The sequence below is a fragment of the Ornithodoros turicata genome, chromosome 2 (assembly GCF_037126465.1).
Source record: "Ornithodoros turicata isolate Travis chromosome 2, ASM3712646v1, whole genome shotgun sequence".
Classification (NCBI taxonomy): domain Eukaryota; kingdom Metazoa; phylum Arthropoda; class Arachnida; order Ixodida; family Argasidae; genus Ornithodoros; species Ornithodoros turicata.
Genome location: NC_088202.1, coordinates 134,428,406 through 134,455,499, shown reverse-complemented (window position 1 = coordinate 134,455,499; position 27,094 = coordinate 134,428,406). Strand labels below are relative to the sequence as shown.

The following is a 27,094-nucleotide window of genomic DNA, read 5'->3' as shown; positions in this document are numbered from 1 at the left end:
AAAAATCTACGCGTCTGTCAAACAACGACGACAGTATTTAGAATACACATGCTCAGACAAAATGTAACTGGAAACATCGCACCACAAGACTACTCACAAGTGACGTTTCACCTGGCTATATGGCCGCACTTTAAAAAAAAAAAATAACGTATTTTTCTTTACTTTTGCTTCCGTGCTCACCGCAGTTCTGCCAGCGAATTCCTTCCTTTATATGATCGCAGACGAGTTTTTCTTCAGTTCGTCCCGTTTACAAGTTCTTTAATGGCTGAGCAGAAGTCAGCACCCATAACAGCAGCTGGGCCTCCACCGAAAGTGGTGGCTATTGATTTTCAACTATGTTCCCGAATGAGATTCCCCCGCTATCCCCTTCCACCCTCCCCCTCCTCCCTTCGCGGCCGAAATGGTTCGCAATAGGAAACTAACGGAGCCCATTCACTTTCACTTCTTCGAAGTGAACGCTCTGTTTGAGCAGTATGTGCGCCAATCCCCGAGAGAAGGACTATCAGCTTCTTTTGAGAGATGTCTCAAGTGGAAACGTTTTCAAAAGGACGTGTGAGTTTGGACGTTTCACGTACGACGCTCCGAACGACATCTTCTGCAGGACTTTAAATAGTCGTTGATTTGCTTTCCTATTTGTCGCTGATATTCTCCGCTTATTACGAATCTTCGATGCGAGTGATTATTATTTTACGGCAGAGCATTAACGTTCATGTCTGTGTGTTCAGTGCAGCATTAAAGTAAGTTCTACTTTTAAACTGTGCTTTGTTTTCACCTAACGCGTTTGATATGCGCTTTAAATGTATGGCGCTCATCATAACATAGCATTCTGAGAATATAGTTCCGTTCCAGCTTTATTAGATGAGCATATATTTTGTAAAATTTTTGCAGGAAGCGATTTTATTCTTAAAGTTTGCGTCACACATATTGTCTCTGTGTCAACTGATATTACGAAACCGAATTCCACGCCGCTTTTCATTTTTGAACCTAAAAATACAAAAGTCACGATTAGTTTTCATAACCTTTCCGTATCAAGTTACTCCTTTGTTCCTTGTTAAAGCAGAATAAAAATGTAAAAGAAAAATAATAAATCGGATATGTTGGGGCAGACAAAGCAGGGCAAACTACTACGGTATTCATAACTTGCGAAAGACTCGCAATAGCTAATAAACCGACTTAATAAAGTTAATAAACCACTTGAAATAATATATTTAACAATGATGATGATGATTAGAGTTTTTTTGCGCACGAATAACCACCGCTGTAGTGTCGGTTTGATAATGCTCTTTATGCTTGTGTTCCATGCACAATCCAATCCCCATCCCCCATCCTTTGGTCATAGCCTGTGTTTCCAATGGGTACCCAGCCACACCGGCCTGCAGAGAAACACCCGCCCAGACGCCTCAGCATGTCGGGCACATGGGGACGGCACCTCCAGGGCTCCAATAACTCTCTCCTACCACTTTCAGCCTCATCGTGTCGGTTACAGACACAGCGACTCCGTCATAACGGCACTCGGCAGTTTCAAGAGGACGCTGTCCGACTGAACGACCATCTCCGGTCTATCGACCAGTCGATGGATTTCATTGCCACGCACCACTGCTCGCGTCAAGAAGCGTCCATCCTACACCGACTACGCCTTAATGCCGCCAGGACACCTCTACTTCTCTATAAAATGGTTCTTCTCCAGTCGCCCAGATGCCCCACTTGCGCTATTGAAGCTGATATTCCACACCTTCTCCTCGACTGTCACAGATTTGACACCCCTCGAGCCACGCTGAGATGACGCCTACTCGAGCTGCGGTGCACGGACTTTTCCCTGGCCGCTCTGCTCGGCCCAGTACGACATCACACACAGCGGTCTGTGACTAAAGCAGTTCTGACTTTCTTGAGCGATTCAGGTCTTATGAACAGCCTGTGAACTCAGTCGTTCAATCTCATTCTTCTGTGCCCCACTCTCAATCTCAACGCATTAACCTCATGCTTTCCTTTTAAAGTTATCTTCTCTGATCCATCTCATCATTCGTTCACCGTGTGTTAGTCATCTTTTTTTTTCATCTTTGTCTTTAATCTACCTCATCCTTTTTTCATCCGTTGTTAGTTTACCCTTTATTTCCTAAGTCCTTTTCTTTCCTTTTTTATTTATTTCTTATTCCTTATTTCTTTCTGTCTCTCTTTAATTCTTTTCTTTTCCGTTTATTTATTTCTTATTTCTTAAATTTATTTATTTATTTATTTATTTCCGGAATAGCAAGCCGACGTCCCGTTTGGCTGACCTTTCCCCCCTTTTTTTTCCTTTTCGTCTAAAAAATATATCCCCCCCCAATCCCCAATTCGTTCTGTACGTTATGCAACTGGAGCCTCAACTAATGCATTGAGAAGAAAACTTTTGAATTTTTTTCGATAAGTGCTCTGTAATATGAAGCACGAGTGCGGGAATCGTGGTACAAAGAGAAGTTCCCTCTCAACCAATGGGATAGGGTGCCGCTTCAGCGGCGAAACATCCCACTACATCGTCATCACTTATTTGTTGTTGTTGTTGTTGTTCTCTAAGACAAGACAAAAAAAAAAAAATTAAGCTAGTTTGGAATTTTTTTGCGATTATGAAAAGCAGCTTCGTCTGTATGACTGTATCCTCCCGAGGACTTTATTATTGCCATCGGTTTTATTTTCCCATTTCTCAAATAGGATCCAGAACGCTACGATAAGACGTACCGGTGGACGATACAGAGGCAGTCTGTACCGTCAGTCAGAAACAGGGACAGACAGAGACGGTGTGTATCGCCCATCGTCTCACTCGCCCCAGCTCAGGGCTTTCTTATCATAGAAATTATTCAAAAGTTTACCTGCGCCGGAACACTTATCTCGGTGTACTGATTACAAAACAATTCTCGCTGACAATTAAGAATTACTTGATACACATCTCGTATAAAGAACTACACTAATTTTGGTCATGCTTCCAACATTTATCCCACGAATAAGTTAAGCGTTTCAAATTGCATCATAAATTCGACATACGATTCATAGTAACGTTTCTATCAGACGTATAGTTGAATAAAGTACCAATTTGGGCCTGCTGGTCACACATGATAAAATCGCTAAAACAGTGCTGAAAACAATAAGGACGACACAGGACGCCCGCACTGCACTTTCAATAAATGTTTTCCCAACATTTGTTGTTCCCAACGTTTGTTGTCCCCAACAAACATTTGTTGAAAGTGCAGTGCATCCGTCCTGTGTCGTCCTTATTGTTTTTAGCACTGTTTTCTCGTTGAACCTCAGACGTTGCTCAGTGAACCCACTGTTGCTTTTCAAGCCGAGCAATATTCAGTAGCAAATAAATTAAACGCGCTTTTTTCCTTCCCTTTTTTGCTATTATTTTCTTGGACACGTGTGAGCTTGTGATTCCCTTTAGGCGAAGCGTTTGCTTTTCAAAGAGAAATGGAAACAATTAAGGAAAGTCTGACAGTTAACGAGACGCCCCAATTGCCGCAGGGCGGCGCGGGATTGAAGAGGTTTAATTGTCATTTCGCAATATCTTCTCTGCTGTGTTTTGACGTTCTGTCTTCGATCAATAACCCCGTACAGGCCTCGTGTAACCGAAAGCAGTCTTGGCTGTTTTCATACTGTACACCAGCTTGGCTTTATTTAGTAGATATAGTTAGAAAGTTTTCATTTCCTGTTGAAGACGTGACTCATGCGTAGAGTACGTCAAACCGGTTAATCGCAGCAGCTTGTATTACCCTATTCAGGGAAGCAAACACGAAATATTTGATCAAACAAACAACAACTTCAAGGTCAAACAATTCATGAAGCAATGTGCAATGTAAAGCACTCGCCAAGTAGCCGATTGGAGGATAGCTGATTCTGCTATGTTGGAATGCTTTGTATCTTCCGCTGGATGAGAGGTTAAGTAGGCATATGTTGTTCGATCCTGAAACAGCCTTTTTAAGGACTTCATTGCGATTGATGAAACTCGAGAACGAAATTGAAAATACGTTCAAATTACTAAAATGTGGTACTAAAAAGTGTCTGGGATCTACCTTGAATGTTTCTATGTTGCTCTTTTCCTCAGAAAGTGTTTGCTTGTAGGCATACTCTAAGTTCTCATTTTCGCCACAAAACGTGTAGTGTGCGTATACTTTGGAAGCGCACGCTAAAAGTTATCGGCATTTGCCCTCGCTGAGGAAATGTGTCGCCTGTCTAGCATCGCCATAAAGCGCAGTAAGGCAGGAATTCGCTACACTGCACAGCGAACACTTATTCCCTCTTGTGTGCATGTTTAGGTCCACACCACGTGAACAGGTTATATTTCATGGGGAGAAACAATAACGTGACGCTGGCTGATTAGCAGAAACATGTTACGAAGAGTGACCACCAGGGAACGAGACGTTGCAGCAAATATAAATATAAGCTTCCCGGCTCATTATTATTATTATTATTATTATTATTATTCATAACAGTGCCAACAGTCAACGATAACAATACGCTAATCTAGGGATGGTGATGATAACGATCTGAGTTTTCATGGCGCGAAAGCGATGACGGCACGATACCCGTGAATGAAACAACGAACCTACTTCATAACCCATGGAAATCATAGGTAAAAAAATGAGAAGATCGCCACTATAGATCATCTTAGTAAAGTGGCTTAAAAGACTGTATAAAAAGATAGAAAACGTCATTCTAAAATTATACATGATTAACATTGCTTAACGTGCTGTATTAAGGTGCGCCTGTCGAATATGATGTTCTTAACAGAATCAGTAAAAGGCTCCAAGACACTTCTACGCAGTCGACTGCCAAATGCATCCGATTTTTATGTTGTATTTTTTTCAACGAGCCACACTTTTTCTTTTTTTTTTTCTTTTACACGAGTACATCGCACTAAAATTCCGGAAACCCCTCAGCGCGACACACCCTAATTCACGCGCAATTTGTCCCCACGTACGTTCTACCCAAAGGAAATTTCTCACCTACACCCAGGCACACCATCACGAACGTTCACTGACGCGGCCCAATTCCTTCTTGTCCTGCGAGACGACGGCAGTCAGCAATTCTAAGCACACTATTCATACACGAGGCTCAGGGGCACGAACTTCGGAACCCGTAGCTGTACGTAGATTCGCTCGAAGCCGACGTGGCGCCGACGTGCTTCTGCCAGTGTTTTCCCCCTTTCTTTTCCGGCTTCCTTGACGACGCCGTCTTCTGCTGCTATAGCGTCGGCCATCTAACGCAACGAATACAAGGCAAAAGGACCGAGAAAGACCGATAAGGACACTTAATCACGGGTGGCAGTAATCATCGATTAATGGCTTCCACCAATAGCGGGAGTAACGGTTCGGTCATCAAACGACCCGACCATCATTGTCCGGTCCAAGTGTCACGCTGGTGCAGTCAGCAGAATCAATGTTGTTGCCAGCATGTCGGCGCCGCAGTCTGCCAAATGGTGCACAAAAGGGTGGCTGTCTTAGCTGCGATTCCGAAGCCGACATTCAGTGTCGAGGCATTTTATGTTCCCTCTCGAAGATGCGATGGCGTGTGTCACTGGATAGAACAGTTTGTGCTGGCTTTGCGGCATGTGAGGTTATACCGGGGTGTGTTCATTGTGTACTCGTGGTGTGTAGTATGTCTTAGCGCGGTAAGAACGGCTTGCATTGATCGCGTATAGGCTGATGCATTCAGATGAGAAGGAAAAAAAATGTATAGTATATACAGTAAATATAGTAATATATATGCAGTAATATATATATATATATATATATATAAAAGTATATACAGTCTAAAAAACAATGGCTCGCTGGAGCAAGTGGGATTGACGATCATGGTCATTTTTGTCTTTCTATTTTTCTCAAAAGCAGGTGTGGCCATAAGAGATGTGGATTTGCGGAACAGAAACAATATAGTGAAGTATTAATAATTTTAAACGTAAATTATATCTCAACGAGAAGAGACAGCAACAATTCAATGATGAATGACGGTGTCATCAGGAATTTTCCCACCACGCCCTACACCCCCCTAAGACACCCGAGAAAATCTTGTAACACCCCTCCAAATTGTCTGCCAGAAAGGCCAAAAAAGCCAGAAAAGCTGCAAATATGGATCCCCCCCCCCGGGACGAAAATCCTGGAAATATCCCTGCATGGAGTGTTTCCCCACTTAGGCTGCGGGATCCAGTTCACGGGTGTAGAACGCAAATGTATCAGGATAAAATCTTAGGGCTCGTCCAGTAGGCCTGTGGCTATTAGAAAAGCTCTAAGGATGTCAAGAGCACAGCTCAAACACTTCAGATGCGAGGCTCTCTTTCCCCAAATGTTAATAATCTACGAAATTCCGTTATCGATGTGCTTAGGGACCACTAAGAACCTTTTTTTCAGCGACAACCCTTTTTGAAAATCAGTGCCCTATTTCTCGAATACTGTCGGGGCACATGGAATAATATGTGCGTATCTGCCATTTCCAGCCATTTATTTCGAAATATCACTCATTTCATTTATCGAGCTAGACTAGACATCCACACGACTTCTTACGAAGTTCGACGCCCATGCACCACTCCTCTTCTTATCTCGCCCTTCCAACAAAACTTCAACGCCCTAATGGAGGCGATGTGACGCTATAGAGTAGTCTCGTATTCCAATACGACAGACTGCATTCTCCACCCCGGGAATAATCCATGCCAGCATCGTTTGTTTTACCCGTCTTTCAAGAATGCGTTACAATGCACGCAGCGCATATACCTTCTTTGACAAGCATGCGAGTGAGCGAGCAAGCAAGCAAGCATTTCCATGCAGTCTCGGTTCCAACAGGGCTTGAAGTGTTTGCATGTTCGCCCGCTCGTGAACAGAGTAGATCGATCGAATTCGATAAAGGCGAAAGCTGGTTCCATATTTTGGAAGTGAGCTGTAAGAAGTGCTCCTCGCAGTATGGCTGAAATTGAACTGAATTCAATTGGACAGGGGGGGGGGGGGTAGAAGAACGAACGATGGCGTTTTGCATGTTGAGGTCGAATTTTCTCGCGTGTTCAGGCAAATGTTACGCAGGTCCATGGAGGCCAGCGCTGAGGACTTGTGCATTACAATTGACGCGGTATTCGTTTCTCAATCTGTGTCAGATATTCACATTACAGTGTAGTTGTTTCTAAACGAAATTAATGCGTCCAGATATACTTTCTCGAGATATGTAATGTAAAAGTATAAACGATGGAAGAAAGCGTAAGATATGCATTTTAGTCTTCGTCAATGACTACTAGGCATATGGCGCAAAGACAACACGAAGAGAGAATGAGGACGACGCGACGCCAAAAATTTCCAACTGTTTACTATACAGGACAAAACCTACAAGTGTCAACTGTCAACCCGTAAACATCTTTTCAAAGGTAAACCAGTTTAAACATCCACAAGTTGCAGATACAATGTCTCGTGGGTGTTTGAACTGGTTTACCTGTGAAAAGCACATATTCTTACCGCGGTTGGTGGCGAGTTGACACCTGTAGTTTTTTTTCTTGTATTTTAAAGCTGGAAGTTTGGCGTCGTGGCGTCCTTATCGTGTCGTCCTTCGTGTTGTCTCTGCGCCATATGTCTAGTAGTGATGCACCAACTACCCCAAATCTCCGCGTTGATTTTTCGTCAATCATCACATTTAGGGAAAAATCCACCTGATAAGGTGCAGCCCACACACTTGAGAGCTTGTAGGAGAAAAGCAAGAACGGGTAGTCGATTAAGTACAAGTCAGGTAAGTACAATGCTTCAGAATAATCAGAACAAGGCTCAAGTTGGTATGAACGATAAGATCCGTACTCAGTTTCAAATAAACATCCCGGTTCAGTTGGCGAAGTCCTTTCTTAAACGCGGCAGCGTAGAACAGGTGAACATGGATAACTCCCAGAGTCATGTAGTCCAACATTCTCCAGTTCCTTAAAACTCGTTTCCAAAACCTGAAGCTGAGGACAACAAACTTCGACCCGTACCAGCACCAGCAACATGTCACAACCACCGAAAGCCAAAATCGCGCACATCAAACCAGAGGAATCCTTACTTCAGTTAATGCAATCCTTCTCGGCCACCTGCTACTAAGCATCCACCAGAAAGCAGAACCACGTGACCACGGAAATCCTGTGTTTGGATTCTCCTCAGGGACCACCACAGTATGAAGATTCACGGGGCTGTAACCGCACGACGCCCACAGCACTGATGATAAACTCCGTTATGATGCGACACATTAATTTCGACGTAGCCTTCCGCTAGGCGGGGGGGGGAGAGAGTGGATCGTCCAAATGACAGGCTGTCTTGTGTGTCGTGCTCGAAGAGGGGGGCGGGAAAGGGCCATTGTGACAACCCTCTCCCATTGCCAGATGTTAATGTCTGATATAACGCGTACAGGACGGACGAACGAACGAAAGCAAAAGGCCTTCCTTCGGCTCCGAGATTTGTTCCGCCTCGCCAGAAGTATCGTGTTACGCCGAGTTGCGAGAAACATTTCAGCGAGCGAGGCCCTGGGAAAAAAAAAAAGGACTGCTCTGGCTTCGGCCGTGCTAGAGATCACCGCGGTGGAGATTAGATTATGTGACGGGGTGCTGTGAACACTCGTGCTTTCTGGATGTGCGGGCATGGCTTGTGTGCTAACGGCGGATAATTTTCGATGCGTTCTGCGCGAAGTATTCTTTTTTTTTTTTTTTCTTGAGAAGCGAAAGAAGTGCTTTTTGGGCACAGTCGAAGATTGAAGGTGATATCGTCACTCGGATAAAGTGTCGTTGTTGAGATGAGCGTCCTTTGGATAAAGAACAAAATAAGAAAAAGCACAGAGCGCCGCCTAGAGAAAGGGTAACAATATGATTTCAAATTGCCTCGATGTGGAACTGTGCGCGCTAGAGCCGCAGAACGGAAACATACAAAAAAATTTTTACTTTTACTACGAGATAAACTAATAATGTCCAATATCATTGTCATTAAGTTTTTTTATGTCCACCGGGCTGCTAAATAATCTTTAGTCAGATTTTTGGAGCAGTTTTAACATTTGGTTCATTGGTACACTAGTCATCTTATTAACGTCAAGCACGCATTCATCATCTACTTGGCGGAGTTTGGCATGAGCCCGTGCGCCATGAAAAATCGAATCATTATCATCATCATCATTATCCGATGTGCCATAGAACCTACATCTAAGAGTTACTACATAACGTAAGAAAGAGAAGCTGTACGATATGTGTGCACACCGAAGACATAACTGCGTCTAACGTAGCGGTACCGACATAACCGCACTGAAAACAAGCCATAACAGCACATAGCAACAGTTGACGACGTATGGTGTCAAATTGTACATTTCGTAAAATGTGTTCGATAAATATCCCTATAACAGCTAAAAGAACACGAAAGGCAGGAGTACGTTGTATGTACGACCGAACAAAATTTTACGATCAACACATCAGCACGAGACCTGAGGATTTAGTCGAGAATTGTGTGAGAAAGATATATTTACTGGAGCTGCGTCCTACACTACAAGACAGTGCGGATAGGTGACATAACACGACTACCGCACACGGCGTTTTCTAGTCCAAAAACCGCTTGAGCTAAACGATTTTCCCCTCCAACTCAAAAAACAATACCCCGCCGACCGGTTTCGCTGACGTCTGCGGTGAGCAAACTCTTGCGGCGAAAGGAGAAGTGACGCGCCCGGATTGACCAATCGGGAGACTGGACGGAAGTTGTCACAGCTGCGCGTCGACAGCGAGCGGAAACGGAAACATTAGAAAGAAATTCCTGCGCGCCGCTGTGCGTCTTTGTGTACCGTATTTATTATCCTCTATGCAAAAATCATATTCATGAAGCCATACATACGTTTTGCATCCCGCAGCGTGAAATTCGCCGCGTAACCTCGAGGCCCGTTACATGTATGTAGTGAATTTTTATGAACTATAGAAACGTTCCAAAACACGTCAACCCTTGGTGACCACCTGTTAATGGATCACTACACCGCGTATTTCCAGCCTACGACGTTTGGTTAGAATATGTTATCAATGGAGATTTTATGAAAGTATTGTTCTGAGTCGCTGGAGCTATAATACTACCACTACTAATAATAATATTTATTTCCACAAAAACGATTGTGATGGGAGCTGTGAAGAAAAGAGTCACAAATGTGACTTGGCGAGTTCACAGCTCTGAAATACGAGTACAAAAGGCAAGTTATAAGAAACACTACGACAAAAGTAGAGGCTCTATCAACGTGGAAAACCTGACGCATAGCTTAAGTTATCCCAGTTGGAGAGGTATACAACATGAATGAAAGCCTTAGGAAAAACAACAACTTTATTTTAAGATGATGAATGGGGAGTTTCATCGCCAGGGGTGATACTCTACCGCATGGAAGACTTAGGAATTATAACTCTTGAATACTGAAAAGATGTATACTTGACATGCACGCCATAATTATTTCCACGTCAAACGTAATCGAAACAGTCAGAAGATGATGATATATGCGTCTCACAACTGGAGCTTGTTAGCACTGATCGCTTATGAACACCGTGGAATCGAATTGTGCTGAATCGGGCATTATTTCCGTCATATATAGGTGGTCGACATGTTTCGCGCGTTCAAGGTATCGAGTCAGATATTTTGCGTCTCAAAAGACCCCCCCAGTGAACCGTCACGATGTTCCTGGTCTCAAGAGCCATATGCTTCGCTGCACAGCACATACTACAAAATATTCATCTTATAGGCGTACGACCTCTTAGGTGTACTTTAGGCACGAAGACACGAGCAGGCGGAAAGAGAAGTAGGGAATAACGGCCATTGGGGAAAAGATTCGGGAAACTAATACTGACACTATGTCGTTCATCCCTGTTACGCCCTTCGCACTTTTTTTTTCTTTATTTTGAACAAAGCGAGAACAGCGCACGCATCCATTGCCTCCTTGCCCTTATCTGCCTCCATCGTGGACCAACCAACCCTATGGCAACGTCACGTCATTGGCTAGAGAAGGTGACGTAACATGGGCCCTGCACGAGCTTCAGCACCTGGTCTTGCAGCAGATGGAATGAAAGGGAAGGGAATCGCCCGCAAAGCATTGTGGGAAGAGCCGACTGATTCCCACCATAAACCCTTCCATTGTTTTGGCGATGTTCCCGGCCAACTGTTCTGTCGCAGCACCTCGTGCGTTTACGATTAGGCCGATTGTCCCTATACGAGCTACCATAAATTCCTGTCTGAAAGGAGGCAGGTCGCTTTGATGCTATGGGATGCATTTGTATCACACGGGGAACCGGGAAAGGAGCTGCTATGATGCACTGGGGACATGGTCCGCGCATATGAGTATAAGGATAGGTCGTATACGGCGGTGGTTGGTTGTTATGGCAAGGATGGGGTTAGCGTGTCGTATTCTTTTTCTTTTTCTTTCTTTTTGGCGGAAAAAGGGGAAGGGAAATATGAGCTAGTGGAGCGAATGGGAGTCAAGGATGAAAATGCCGTGTGTAATATGTGTGTAATGTGTATGTAAAAGACGTAATCGATGAGGAAAATACCATGTGTATCAGCAGCTGTAATATGTGTGCAATGATGTGTATATATACGACGTAATCGTCGGTGAAACTACCATGTGTAATATCCGGATCAACACTGATATATTTGCAATACGCGTAATAAGAATAACGTGTAATATCGGCATATTTGCGTACAGTTAGTGTGGAAAGTTAGTGCTGATGAAGCTCAGGAAGCTCGTGACTTATTGCGGTGTGTGTTATTAATATTATCGTTTTCGATGGGCATGGCCATACTTCGAACTTGATAACCAAATCGAAGTTGGCAGTGAAATGGCATAGCGTATGCAATGATGTTTAAATGGAGACGCTCAGTACGCGGAGGTTCGCAAACTTTGCTTCTGCCTGCAGTTACTGATCCCTTTGACAAAATGTGAATTGCAACGTTCAAATAGTGAAAGTGGTAAATTATGAGTGGAAATTTGCGGCAAAGAATCATGCATTGCTATTGCCCCAACAGACTACTACTACTACTAAATCATGACTATGGCCTGGGGCCCCAACAGAACAGAACTATTCGCTTCAAAATATCGGCTTCTCTGAGCGTGACCCCTCTATACGGGTTTTATTTCACTTCATTATGCTGCAGTGCTTGCATCCGTTTACACATTACCAAACACAGGTTCTGTACTGTATTCTTTCACAGTTCAGAAAATATCTCCAAAAGCGGACTGCCCCCAACCTACCGACCGCACTGACATTATTGCCACACTGGTCCAGCTCTAACCACACGCCGGAACAGGGACATGCGTTTCAAGGCTATACTTCGCAAATATGCCCAGAGTGTTTTTCATGTACACAGTACCCGCTCGTTTCTGGAACGATTTATCCTCTGGACAGACAAGACAATAAAAAACATTGAATACATATTAAAGCCAGTATATAAAGCCCGAAGAAGGCGGAGCTTCCGCCGAAACGTAGACTTCCCCAGACCCTTAGTTTAAATGCCAACTTAATAAATAACTTTCCCCTACTCCCTACTTCAGTCTCTGGTGTCTTTTCTCCCCTATCTATATTCAACATCCTGGTCGTTCGAACCTAAATTTTGTAGCGTATATATATATATATATATATATATATATATATATATATATATATATATATATATATATATATATATATATATATATATATGTCTGTCCCCGTAGGCACGTCACGAGATGAAAGCTAAGAAGCTTATATCATTGTAGGAAGTGGCGCGTCGTGTCGCCTTCGGAATCCGAGGCATAACATTCCAGAAATAGGACGACGACGAGACGTTTGCTCGATTCCTAAACATAGAAGCCGTGTCTTATCAACAAAGCCAGCACATCTGACGTGCTTAGGCCTGAAAGCTTACATGATTGCGCTCCTATGTGAAAGGGGCACGGATGTTGACGGGAGGAGCACGTGAACGAGTCTTCTATTCCATCAAAAATGTTTTAGTAGTCCAAGAATAGTGAAGACATGAGAAAAGTGGTGTAAGAAAACATGGGAAGTGGGGTGCTTGATGCCTGTAGTTGTTGTCTGTTTGTAGTTTGTCTCGTGTAAACGTTTGTTTGTTTGTAAGAAGAAAAAAAAAAGAGGAGCACATTGAACTGACGAATTCACGTGCCTCATCGTGAATAAGCTATGCTTGTACCTCATTTTCGGCATTATTTGCTCTTTTTTCTATTGAATGTGAGAATAAATAAATGTGCATTATTGTGTGCAGTGACACATAACGTTATTTTGGACACATACACTCTGATCAAAGGGTCAGGCAGTGCTTCTGAAAAAAGAAAAAAAAAAGAAGAAACACAAACAAACAAACAACCGAAACCTTTTCTAAGGCCGTATTGCGCTGTAAGTTCTGTTACGGTCCATCCAACGATCCTTCATGCTAATTTTGGAAGGACCAGCTCCCGTGGCGTATAGTGGTTAGGATGATCGCTTTCCACGCCGAGACTGGGAGGTGACACGGGTTTGAATCCTGTCACAGGCTGTGCTGTCTGAGTTTTTCCCTGGGTTTTCCGAAGACTTTCCAGACGAACGTCGGCACAGTTCCCCTCAAGTCCGCCCAGGACGCGCAGTAACCCCTCTGTCCCCCCACTCCTTCCTGCTGTCCTCTCTCCATCTGTCCACCTGTGTACGCCGCTCATAGCCACAGTTGCTTCGCGGCGCTAACACAAAATAAAAAAAAACAATTTTTAAGTATAGTTCGAGGAAAGCGCTGTTGTGTCTCACGCCTGGGGAACGCTTTGATGCGACTGCAGCGAGAGTGTCGCCTCTTCTGTTCTCTTACAGCGACTCCTTGCAACGTCCCTTATCTCATGGGGACCTCTATCGCAGATGTGGTAGTGTAAGCGGTGGCACCCCTCATGGGAAATCAGGAGGGTTCGAGCCACGGCACACATCGACCTTTTTTTTTTTTTGCTTTCTCCTCTTTCACTATCCACTAATGCGCGCGGGTTTTAGCTTGGTCCACGAACTATCGTCTATTAGAGGATTTTAAAAAGATGCGCGCGGCGCAAAGCAGCATGGGAACTTTGAGGGCCACTGCTCCGTCGTCTGCTTCGGATATGGTTTATCACGGCTGATGCTGCTGCTGTGCACACCGGGAATGTTGTTGTTGTTCTTGTTCTACCTCCACCTCTGGCCGTATCGCAATGCGTCGAGGCGCTCGAAGTTCCAATGAGCCCTTGCGTACGAATACAAAATCATCATCATCATCATCAAGTTCCACTTGAGCGAGTAAGTATGAATGAAATTATGTTTCCCGAGAAAGCTTTGAAAGCTTTCCAGGGGAGGGAATTGGTAAGATATGCGGGGCGGTTTAAATGTGAAGCACAGTGGTGTTGGCACTCCTCGAGAGTATACGATGGGATGCTGCACTTCAGTGCGATAGCAATGTAGCAATGTTTTAGAACTTGTCTCAGTTGTTGACTCAAGGATAGAAATAGGCGAGATACGAATAACAAGCGGGGTAACAAGCGGGATAAATGGTTAGGGAAAGCTTAGGAAGATGAGTACACAATCTTCTGTGGCTCATCTCATAGAGTCAACAATACAACAGATACAAAATGGTCTATAGCTGCAGCCTGTTGTTAATTTTGTCATCAAAGGTGTACACCACAGTGACACAGGAGGAGGACACAGGAGAAAATAGTGACCAGTGACCCAACGAGGACAGAGGAAAGAGTCGCGGACAGGGGGGGTAACGCAGATGAATTTTCTCCAGAACGTTCTCAAAGATTCGCACAAGGGCTGATTATGATGATGATGATGATGATGACTGAGGGTTTTACGGCGCATAAGCAACTAAGGCTATAGATTCGCGCAAGAGCAGAACAGCGAGTTAAATAATGTAGAGGGCTTTCAAACATCATCCTTCCCCCTTACGTTCATGAGGCTATTATAATCGTCCGCAGCCACGCTTCTTTTACATCGAGCGGATGATGGCTATACTCGCCTGTGCTTAACATACGCTGGTAGGGCCTTTGAGAGAGAGAGAAGGGGGCGGGGGGGGGAGGGAGGTACGTGATGGTAGAGCGGTTCGTCGGCTAATGCCTAAACGCAAAGCATTATCATCCCAGGCGTTTGACCCAAGGAGAGATGGATCGATGAGGGCGCATTACGGGGCAGATGCTGACGTTCTCACACCACTCAGTCCTGTGGGGCAGCGCTTGATTACATGCACATTCGGCTGTAAAACAAAAAATGAGGAACTCGTTTCTTCCTGCAAGGCGTGCTTCTTCAGAGTGACGGAGTTCAACTGATATTAGAATGGCCATTGTGTCGCTAACGTATCCCTATTCAGAAATCGCCGAAGACGTGTCTAACTGTCTGATGAGTTCGCAATGGGATGTTTCGTAAATGAGTTGATACCAGTTACGAAACATCCCCAAATTGAGTAGTTATTACCAAATACAGTGAACCCTCGTTATTATGACCATGGTCGTTCCCGCAAATTTTGGTCATAATGCGGAATTGTCATATTAACGGGGGGATTTGCAGAGGTTTCACAGCATTGTTCCCCAAGAGTATGGTCGTAAAGCGCGTATGTCAGTTTATCGGGGGTCATATTAACGAGGGTTCACTGTAATGGTTTATGTATACGATGCAAACTCAAAAAGTTATCGTTACTGCCGTTACGTGATATATTGTTCCTTACCTTCGATCATTGGTATAGTCGGTAGTATTGGTAGTTAGTTACGTCATTCATAATTCCAGTCCCTAAAAACGTGATGCTCCCATTACGATACTTTCCATATGACCAGCTGCATGGACGACCGGGTTAAGGCGTCCCGCTCGTTCGTGGTAGTGGGTTCGAATCCTACCACTGGCTGTGCTATCTGAGGTTTTCCCTGGGTTTTCCGAAGACTCTCCAGACGAATGTCGGCACAGTTCCCCCTCAAGTCGGCCCAGGACGCATACTAACCCCCCTGTCCCCCACTCCTTCCTGCTGTCCTCTCTCCATCTGTCCACATCTGCACGCCTCTCATAGCCACAGTTGCTTCGTGGCGCTAACAAGGAGTAAACAAAAAACTTTCCATTGGTGCATCCAATGTAAGTCCGCTTGCGGATACCAAGGGGACGGGCTCGAAGGGTCGGCCGAGAGCGCCAGCTACTTGATAACATTATACAAGTTCTTGAGGTACGTCATCCAAGAATCACTCCACACATCGTGACCCTGGTTGCCTCGTAAAAGTAAAACCCCGATTTATTACTAATAATGTAATGGAAGCATTACAGCTTGTAAAAATAGAACAAGATGTGTCAATACTGAACGTGACGTATCCTAACTGGTTGTGGTAGTGATGGTGATGGCGGCGCGCCGTTGTCGACCTCGCTTATGTGGGGCGAGACTAGAGACGAGATGAGATGGAATGACGGGATGAGAAGAAAGGGTGAGGACGGTTGATGAAGGGACGAGTAGATGGGGTCGACATCAGGATCAGTGGAGAGCCCTCTCTCCGGATAAGGTAACACTTCCTCGAGTTTGAAGGAAGACACGAAATAAAACACGAAGTACGATGACGAAGGACGAGGATGCCATGTTTCGTCTTGTGTCCTCCCTCAAACTCAAGAAAACGTTGCTCTATCCGAATCTATATCACCAGCTGCTTTCTTACATTCCGCTTTTATGTTCAAAGTCCTCTGTGCTATGAGTGGGGTTCAGTTTGCTCAGAGTTAGAGTCTGTGCGCACTGTCGTGTTTGTCCTTCAATATCTGAGCCACCGAACGACGATCAAAATAATAACAATTATAATACAGTCAAACTCCTTTACAACGAAACTCCGGGGACAGCAAAAAAAAAAATTCGCAGTAAAGGTATTTTCGTTAAAAAGGATGTCCATTATTGGACCTATAGGCTCCAGCGGGACCGCAAAAAAAATTTGCTGTAGTGGTAGTTTCGTTAAAAAGGTGTTCGCTATACAGGAGTTTGACTGTATATATATATATATATATATATATATAAAACGTTTAGTGGTGGTGATGGGACTGCTTGCCGTAGTAGGTCACGCTCACGCGGGCAACGTCACGACTAAGATTTACGGGTGCATCCCTAATCCTACTGTCGAGAAGGGCAGGTCACGTGACCCTTGAGTAGACAGCCGGTCGAGTAGGTTGGGGAACGCATTACACTCGCATCGAGTAAGCACGGACGCGAGCAGGTTATTACGGAGACGAAGGGTGGGAAGATGTTGACGGACCTCCTACGGGATGGCTACGTCGTGTCGAGAAATCGCATAACACGATAAAGCCAACAACAATCCAATTTCAATTGAAAATATCCTATCAAGATTGAGTAGAAATATGCAATCCCAATTCGTTTCCATCAGCTTGGAAGCTTGAAACAAACAAACAAAAAAGAACAATACAGCAGCACGCGAATTTTGCTTGGATGGCTACATAACTTGCGCGCATGGAATATAAAAGAAATAGGCCAAGCACAAATGCACGACTGAAGAAAAAGAAGACGAAGAAAAAAAAAAAAGAACATAACCTACTTTGGCAACTTCGGAAGTGCACTTGTGAATCTCGCACCGAGACACTGGTATCTTCTTTCGCTTTCGAAACGCGATATATAACACGCATTAAAACAAGTGTGCCAGCTTACTTGCTTGCTTCCGAAAGGTGGGTCATGATGGGTCATCCCGCAACATGGTGCTCCTGAAGGGATTGGCTATTCTCGGCTCTGGTTATTCACACGGTACGTTTGCCCGGTTTCGTTTCCAAGTTCCCCGTAAAAGAGGAGACGCAACCTGCGTGACGTCACCACTCGGTCTTACCCGTCCCTGACGACCTTGGGAAGGTGAGTTCCCATATTTAACTCGCTGGTTTACTCGACCTGGCTTTGAAACGCAGGTACTGACGTCATCGGGTAATTCCACCCGGTTTTGAAACGGTGCTTTGAGTAGAATGCACTACTCCCGAGTTAACTTCAGTAGGTATCGAACCTTATGTCTCACTCCCCGCTGCTGCGCGTTGAACTAAAGCCGATGGTGATACACTTTCGGTTTCGATTTCAATTTCAATTTCGGCAGCTTTCTAGCTTTACCTATAGTTGGGACGCAATGTTCCGGGTGACATCCGAAAGTGAAAGTAGTGTTAACTTCCTAAAGTAGTGCAAGGATCTACCGCATGAACACATTACAGGTACGTTCTTTTATTTATTTTCTTTTCCAGACTGCAATGACCGCACTTCGGTTGTATATGGCACACCAGAGGGTGTCTCGAAAGAGTCGTGTGAAACGATCACGCAGGAAGGAATATCAAAATAAAACGTATGTACACGCATGTACCCACATATTACAAAGCATTTCGCGTAGTATTTGCTGTCTGTAGAAAGCGAACTAACGTATAAGTTTGTTATAAGATATGGTATCGATATGTTATCATACCCACCCGCTGTTCCGCGTGAAACCTGTGTGGCAGCCACGGTCTACTCGACGTAGTCCCGGTATGCGTATTACTCCCAGAAGTATTGATCCGTTACTTATTAGACCGTTAGACTTATTAGACAAGTCTCTACAAAAGTTTACTGCTCACACAATTTCCTTCATGTGTACTGCAGAAGGAGGAACCGCCAGGTGAGTACAGTGTGGAACACTGTGACAACTCTGTTTGGCTCCTTATTATTATTATTTTTTTTTCTGCTGCTAGTCATGTAGCCCTTTTCATCGGGTTGTACTACTCGGCCTGCATAACTGCATCATTGTTTTACAGGGAGTTTATTTTTATCCTTTACAGATTTTCTATAAAAAGCTATGAGGACATATGAGAGCATAGATGTCTTTGCAGTTGTGTTATACGGCCAAACGGATATCCTCTCGAAGAAAGTATGCAGCTACAAGATGACTAATTACTAATTAACTCCATAATTAGGGGATTTCGTGCAAAAGTCAGATAGCAGAATGAGAGACCATCGTCGTTGAAAGCCATTCCACGTTTAAAAAAAATCCCGATACACGCACGTGAGTTAAAGTATCTATCACCGAATTTTGATATGTAAATGAGCCGAAACCGCGGCGACCGGGAACGCAGGGAGCACAGCGCTCATTTCACGTCAGAGCGCCACGTGATTTGAAGCGATGGAGCTGATTGGAGTAGGTGCCGATCTGCTGGCCAAATAAACCGCTTTCCGGCCCAGATAAGCATCTGTCTGCGAAGGCGATGCGCTCCTGAGGCGCGCTTTTTTGGTTTCGGTTTCGCTTTTTCGGTATTTGCATAGCAAAATTTGGGGATGGATATTTTAACGCACGTGCGTGTTTCAAGATTTTTTAACCTTGGAATTGCTTTCAACGAGGATAGTATCTCATTCCTATATCTCGCTTTTGCCCGAAATCTCCTAATTAAGTAGCTAATTAATAAATTTTAGGTAATTAGTCATCTTGTGGTTGCATACTTTCTTTCGAAAGGATATCCTCCTGGCCGTATAACTCAACTCCAAAACCAACATCTAAGCTGTCCTCATAGCTTTTTTCATAAAAAAATATGCCAAGGATGAAAATAAACACCCAGTATATTGGGTCACACATTTCCAGCTACAACCAAATGATTCTGCCTTTGAAAACTCCTCACTCATCATCATTTAAACAAATTTTAAATTTTTGTCCCCCCACCCCTTCACCCCCACCCCCTCACCCCACCACCATTTTCTGCAATACCCTCCCGTGGTTGCGATTCTGGATAAACCACTGGCACCTTCTGCAATATACCTACGTGTTCCCCATCATACTGTAGATGTGCAACATTATGAGTACCTTTATCATCATCATCATCATCAAAATAAAGTTGTTGTCGTTGTCGTACGTTGCAGAACACGCGTGAATTTTTTGTTTACGTAGCGTACAGGTATCGCCCAGTGCGGTAATAACTAGAATCACCTGTTTATTCTACCCCCGATCTCCTGTACACTGTAGCACCCGATTTTTGCCCTTGAGTTTCAATAGGCTTACAACTCTGAGAGGTCGGACTCTCATTATGCATGATGAGGTGAATATAGGTCTAGGGGGTCGCAGTCCCCTCACCACCTGCAACCCACAAAGACGTGAGCATGAACAACTTTTGCAATCTTGCATCCTAGTACGCGAACTCAATTATAATAACCTAATAACCCATCTTTTAGTGCACCCAGCTGTATTGGTGAGTGACAAACCCTTCTTCGTTTTATCAAGCTGTACAACATTTTTTGTGACATTGGCATATATGCATATAATTGTGTACATTTGCACGGTTTTGATAATGATGATGATGATAATTAGGTTTTCTTCTTTTGCGCGCAAGCAACGAACGCTATAGTTACACATTTTTACATGGACGTTCATTTTATGTATACTCTAGTTAGTCGTTTCCTTTTAGAGTGAACGTTTTTATTTTTAAAATAAGGCACCTAGCATTCACCTTTCTTTAGCGTATCATAGCCTGGTTTTTGCGTCAGAAATTCTAACTCCTCCTCATCTTTTTTTTTTTTAAATTAGAAACATGCTGCGGTATTCAAACGTTGTATCGGATATACGATCATTGCCCTTTCTTTTTTTCGTTGTACAAAACGCTCGAGTTGACTGTCCTCGCCAAAAAAAAAAAAAAAAAAAACTCTCTGTACACCATGCTCTTGATGACGCACACGAATAAATCTTGCAGATTTCTGCGTGAAATAGCAAAATAATCTGACAGCTCCTCAGCAATCATATTTGTATATAGCGTCGTCGTCGGGGGCACGATTTATGAACCCACAGCGGTATTGACCGTAAATTTTTGTCCTCCACCGCATCGAAATACAGTAAGAAAAGAGAGTTATACCGCCCCATTTGAATCCCAGCTCGCTGGTTGTGTTTTTGTTTCAGTAAAACAACAGCCACTCCCCTTCCTCTGACAAATAGGCCTGCATCGGAAGCACGATAGGGACAGTGAGTTATGCCACCTTCATGATACATGTCTACGGTGGAAGATAGCGATATACAGGCGCCTTTATGGATTGGAAAATGCGTGTTGTTCGAAATCTTAGGAGGACACTGTGACACATTCGTTGTGTGTTTCTTTATACCACGAAGGGGAGAAGCGTGAATGAAATACTGCTAGGTGGAACCCGGGGGATATGATATGCCATGTTGAGGAGTGGCTGGGGTGGCTTTCGTGTTGAGCAGAGATATGTGAGTGATATATGGTGCAAGCTGGAAATGTGTAAATGATAGTTGTGTTCAGTAGAACTAGCTTATTTTCACGTGTTATGTGCTTTACTGCTATGATGCAGTAAAACAACCCATCATCATCATCATCAAAATGAGATTGTTGTTGTTGTTGCTATCTGCAACGAGGTACACATATTGGAGCGACTAATAGGACCAACAGGTGTTTCTTTGCAATGTAACGGCCACTATTCGTGTTAACACACTGTTTTGAGACTCCATGCCAAACCAAGGCAAACTAAGCTTCCTAATCAAAGAAAATAAAGTCAGATAACGATTTTGTTTCTTAAGGGCAAACATACCAGAGAGGAACATATGGTGTACTCATTGGTCCCGTTGACCAGACGTTGAAAGGTGTCTACACAAAATTCAACTTCAAGCAGAGAGCTCAGATATTATCAACTACATTGTATAGCACTGGCACAGGAAAACAACAACAAAGTAAATAATGAGACAACTAAGGAATATAATAATTCCACATTCTATAAATGCCATCATGATGCGAATCGCTTACAAGAAAGATAACATGAAGAGGAAATATAATCTGTGCTACTTATCTCGCAGTGCGGGTTATGTTTCCTAACTTAACATCGCACGCAAACAATTGGGTACGTACATGTCCTTCAGTGGTACCACCTAACTTCTGTTGTACAGTTGCATTCCGTATTTCATCCATATATAACGATGAAATGGGACGATGGTGACATTTACGTCATCAGCATCGACGCATGCTGAGCAGCATGCATATTCCATGCATGTAACATGCTGTGTATCAGCTGTACGTTTCAAATTGTTTCGCCGGACACGATGCATTTGAATAGGGTTACATCTGGTTACAATAAAGTGACGTCGTCGACAACGAGACCACCGATGGAGAGTCCTAACGTCTGCTCATAATTCCTTCTGATTATTAATGACAAGCATAAACAAAGTGCATCGGGTTCTGTGTTATGAAGCAATCGCGTAACATTGCAATCGAAAGTGACAGAACACATGGAACGAGTGTGTAACGCACAAAAATTGCTCACAACGTTAAATTGCCCTGGGCGCTCACGCCAAGAACTGAAGACTGGTCGGTTACATCACCCTCAACAGCGTCATCATCCCTAATAACAAACGCGACGTATGTCCTACTACCCTATCCTAACCGCAGCACATTGACCTTTCAGGCGCGTGGTGAGACCCTTCAACATACCAAGCCTTCTCAGACGTCACACCTTGCCTACACGTAAGTCATTTCCAACGCACCGCCGCGTCCAGCTACATGCTAACCCATTCCCCGAAAGAAATTCTGCACACCAACCTTTTCGAACGCGCCTCCAGCGCTGCAAGTCTTCGCGCTTCAAGAAAATCTTCCCTGCCAGGAGTTGAAAGTAAAAGAGGTCGGCTTACCGGCATCGCAAAGCGTGCACTCGCAGCAGAGACATGGCACACGGTCGCTTCTCACGCATCGTATGCTCAAGAGTCTCTTTCCCTTCGGTTTCACTAACATGGCTGCCGCATACCGGGAAGGCGCATGCGCTGTGGATGCTGCTGCAGTATCCCCCCGGCGAGGGCAATATGGTGTCGAGGCTTCCTTCTCGCGGGCCCCAATCGATTGCTGCTCTCCTGGCAGATATTTTTCTGAGAGGCGGGGAAAAACGGCATGAAACTTGCATGCAGCTTCCTTGGCGCTTGTGCCGCAGTTTCGTAGGAGGACGTAAAGTTACATTACCCGCCGGCTGAAGCACGCGCGCGAAGTGGAGTATCGTGTAGGGTGGCTTCTATGAGACCATTTTGAAGTTTTGCGTCGGCTACTTTCAGGAAGAGGAAGAAAATTATGTCCTATCCAGAGGGCGTTGTGAAGCGTCCTTTTCCTTCGCGTTTCAGAAGGGACATCCTAGGGAAGTAAAGACGGGCCTCTAGCGGGCGCTTTGCGAAAAGTTTCTCTCTCACTCTCTCATTTTAGCGAAGTGGCTGTGCTGGGACCGAGGTTAGAGAAGGTATTGCGTAATCGAACATCTCCTCTTCTCGCAGAAACTCGGCGCAATAACCGCGAGCTCTCTCTCTCTCTCTTTTCTTTCCACTTATTGTAGTTTTTGTTTTACTTGATCTATTTGTGGGAGTAAGAAAGAGGTAAGAAATAGAATAAAAAGGAAAAGTGAGAAAGGTAGAGGGTAGAAGTAGTTGTAAAAATGAAAGCAGCACGGGGAGAGATTTTTCGAACGCCAGTATTTCGCACATTTTGCTTCGGAAATGTGAGAACAAGCGATGCAATATGTTACCTGCTTCGAAAGCAGTTGCTCTTTGAGTCGGTGCCCGTCCAACGCGGGGCTTTTCGCCATAAGCGTGTGCTTCACGGGGAAGCCGCTCAGTGGTTGAATAACTAATTTACATGAAGAGGGATGGCTTTCCATTCGTGTATACGAGTTGGCGGCTTGTAAATATTCATGATGTGGAGGCCCCTGGAAACAATGGCAAACTGTATATACGGCGCGACTTGTGATGCGGCACGACGTTGTTAAATAGGAAAACAGTATGTTGTAAATGCTATCGTTCGAATGATCACGCAAAACTCAAATGTGGTATTGGAAATGGGACGTGGATCGTTACCATTTCGTATTGCAGACGCAACTGCTAAACCGGGACCTGTTGCTGCAGCCACGCCTCTTTTTTTTGCTGGGCTTTGGAATACACGGCGCTCATCTACGGCCGCCGCGCATGCCATACGTTTGTTTAATTAGATGTTATGAAATTACTCCGTGCTTAGAGTTTATTCGTGTATTCAACATATTATTCATAAACAGGTTGGCGTACAACAACAAATGTTGTAGAACGGATAATCACTCCGCCGGGGAATACGTACCATGTATTCTCCCGGGCAAAGTGGTTAGACACGTCTTATCCCTACATGCACGAAATGAAATATAATATCACTCACCTCGTACTTTCTCTTGAGGCTTCGCTTTCCGGCACGTGTTGACGCCACTCCAACTCGCTTCTGTTCTTTGGTCCGACGTCGTCCCGTCGCCTCGTCCAACTCAAAAACGTCGTCAGTGAACACTAACGCAAAACTGTGCGACGATTCGCCTGCGTTGTCAGCAGCATTCCCGAAATCTTCAGAGGAGAGCCTGTTGCGCCGTTAGAATGCGGGAGACACCACGCGAGAAACACAGACCAACAGCGGCGCCGCCTGTCTTGGACAGATTCTTGAAGTGACGATGTCGCCAAGTTGCAATTCGTGTCAACAACGTATGTTTCGAATGTCCGTGGGAGCAACGAGACACGGTCTGGAAGATCATTACAAACACGTTCGTTGCCAACGTTGCTGTTCAGGGGCTGCCCATCAAAGTGTCCTGTCAATGGCGCCGTGAATCATTCCATAAGGACTCAGATCACGTCTGCAGCCTTCATCAATCTTTCGGAACATCGTGAACAGAGACAATTTCCTATCTTCAAACCAGTTCCCTCTTTTTTCTTCTCCATATTCGTCCTTCTTTTCCTTTTTTTTCTCCCGAATCTGCCATACGTCACACACAAAGGGGGGAGAGGGTTCGTCCAACACCTGGGTCCTTCTTTTCGCTGCGCTCCCTCGGGAGGGACTCTGCCGTGGAGGCGCGACCATGACCGGCGATCCTCACACCGCGCCCATCGGAGAGGTTCTGAGCCGCGTCGCGGTTCAACTTGGCCGCAGCCGTTTGAGGGAACGGGGAGAAGAAAAACAAACGAAAAGAAGTGAAACCGAAACAGCGCAAGAGGGAGAGAAGGGGGCAGATGCGAAACGCGCGTTCCGGCATAAAGGTAACCATAGCAACCGCCTTATTATGCTAATGTCAGTCAATACAGGAGCTCTCTGTTCATCCTCTTCCCTTCTGTTCCCTCTTACTCCCAAAAAAGGGGGGAGGGGATGGTGAGAATAGGAGGAAGAGGGGGTTTGGGTTATTCAACCTACACCATGCTTGGTTCTAGGGTATTTTTGATGTACGGTTCGAATTGCCGGCTCCTTTTTTTTTGGATTCTGGGCGAAGGAACGTGGAAGCGTACGCAGTTGGGGGTTGGTTGGGGATATGTGTAGAGGGCAAAACCTAATCAGAAAAGGAAGGTGAGCTTTGGTCGGTGACGATTGACGATGCTCCAGGAGGCAGAAAAGCACGTTTGCCTTTTTCGGAGGCCAAGAGGGCACTCGAACAAATAACTAGGTTCCACGTGTGGGGCGTTCTGCAAAGAAATAAGGCTAAGTGGGACGTGCATACCCCGCATGTTTCGTAATAATATACTCATAAGCATAAAGAACGAGATCAGACATGACGCTGACAGATGCGCTGGAGCTTTCCACTTGGAAAAGAGTGGCATGATTTCTTTGACGTGATGAAAATATAGAGATTGTTTATTTTTATCTTTACAGAATTTTTGATTAAAAAGCTATGAGAGCAGCACAGATGTTGCAACAAGTTATACGGACAGGCGGACGTCCTCTGGAAGATAGTATGTAACTAAAAGACGACTAATTACATAAAATCCCTTAATTAACTTTATTTGGGAATTTTGGGCAAAAGCGACATAGCAGAACTGAAGACAACCCTCTTTGAAAGCCATTCTGTGTTTTAAAAATCGAGAAAAGAGCGCTTGCCGTGAAGTATGTGTCATCGTGTCATTGTATTGTGCCTAAGTACTTTTTCTCCATGTCACGCGGAATTGTCATTGAATTGATTGCCAGTTTTGGGAAGTGTGACGGCAGAACATACGGAATATGCCATCCGTCTGGGGATATTTCTTCCCCAAATTAATTCTCACAAGGGCAGCTGGTAGTTTTCCAACGCGGAGCGGAGAACGGGTGCGTGCGCTGTTGCCCGGAGATAGACGCTAGAGCTCATTGTGACATGTTGTCCTCTTGGAGAATCCGAAACAATGAAGATTTGCGGCTTCTTTCGGAAATTCGTAGAAGGGTGGAATACTCACTGACGGTATTTATATGTTGTGCGCCGAGTCTTTGAGTGCGAAGTTGATTTATAACACGAAATGAAATAAATACCATTTCTTCAGTCCGAGGTGACACTTTAAGCTCCAGAAGAAAGTGACGTTGCGAACGAATTGATATTCTTCAATATTCAAATTTTTGCACGGCGCCTTATCGAGATCGGTGTGCGTCATTCTGTTAGGAATTAGGCAGTGATGGGCAACGTATATGGGACAAGTACATGGGACGTCAATGGTACTTGAAGGACAGTACAAAGTACCGCATTTTAAATGTACTTAAAGCAAAGTGCAAAGTACTGGGAATTGTAATTCCAATTGAGTTAAAGCAGTAATCCAGGCAATTTCTTACATATTCAAGAGGAAAAAACTTGCAATGTATCTGCATGAAAAAACAGGACTAAGGAAGAGTGTGTGTTGCGTCTCTTCCTTCGTTCAAGCTCTTTCTTTCTTTCTTTTTTTTTCTCCTGTGTTTTCCCTCTTCGCGTTTTGCAAAGTCACTTTGTACAGCGCCACCTGTCAGAGTTTTTGTGATGACAAAATTTAGTACCTCGGTCTAATGAAGCACTCATGTTTTAATTGGCTAAATGCCAATGTAAGCATTTTTTGCGAATGCTATTTCTAAAGCTCAGCTAGAGAGTGCTTATCCATGAATATGAACTGTAAGAGATGGCAGAATTTCCGTTTACAGCTTCTAAGCCAACCTGCTTCTCTAGTGCATGGTAAGGATTTTTTTTTATTTTCTGATTAATTCACGTGGTATACTACGAAGAAGGAGGGCAGGAATCTATTTTCTTGGTCAAAAACACTACTTCTATAGACACAAAACTTGCTTGAAATTTCCAATTTTTGTCTTTGCATTTGCAATGTACACAATTGGAAAAGCACTTAAAGGGACTATCGCATTCATCGCGATCGATTCCGAAACTACAGTGCCATTTTACTCTTCGTATCACCAACA

At 44.3% G+C, this 27,094-nt stretch overlaps 1 protein-coding gene across 4 annotated transcripts in view; it reads right to left on the bottom strand.

Moving 5' to 3' along the window:
• LOC135384104 (uncharacterized) overlaps positions 1 to 24,213 on the bottom strand; it is an 87,209-nt gene extending 62,996 nt beyond the window's left edge. Inside the window, exon 1 of one of the 4 annotated variants that reach the window (XR_010420255.1) lies at positions 24,101 to 24,213. Coding sequence is in view for 2 of the 4 variants with exons in the window: in XM_064613325.1 (XP_064469395.1) it covers positions 8,032 to 8,073 (42 nt within the window). In the remaining 2 variants the exon portion in view is untranslated. Of the gene's footprint in view, positions 1 to 4,973; positions 5,275 to 8,031; positions 8,495 to 22,572; positions 22,592 to 24,100 lie in introns of those variants that run through there. The other 3 variants (XR_010420256.1, XM_064613328.1, XM_064613325.1) reach the window with 3 other exon arrangements.
• Between the last annotated feature and the right edge of the window lie 2,881 nt (positions 24,214 to 27,094).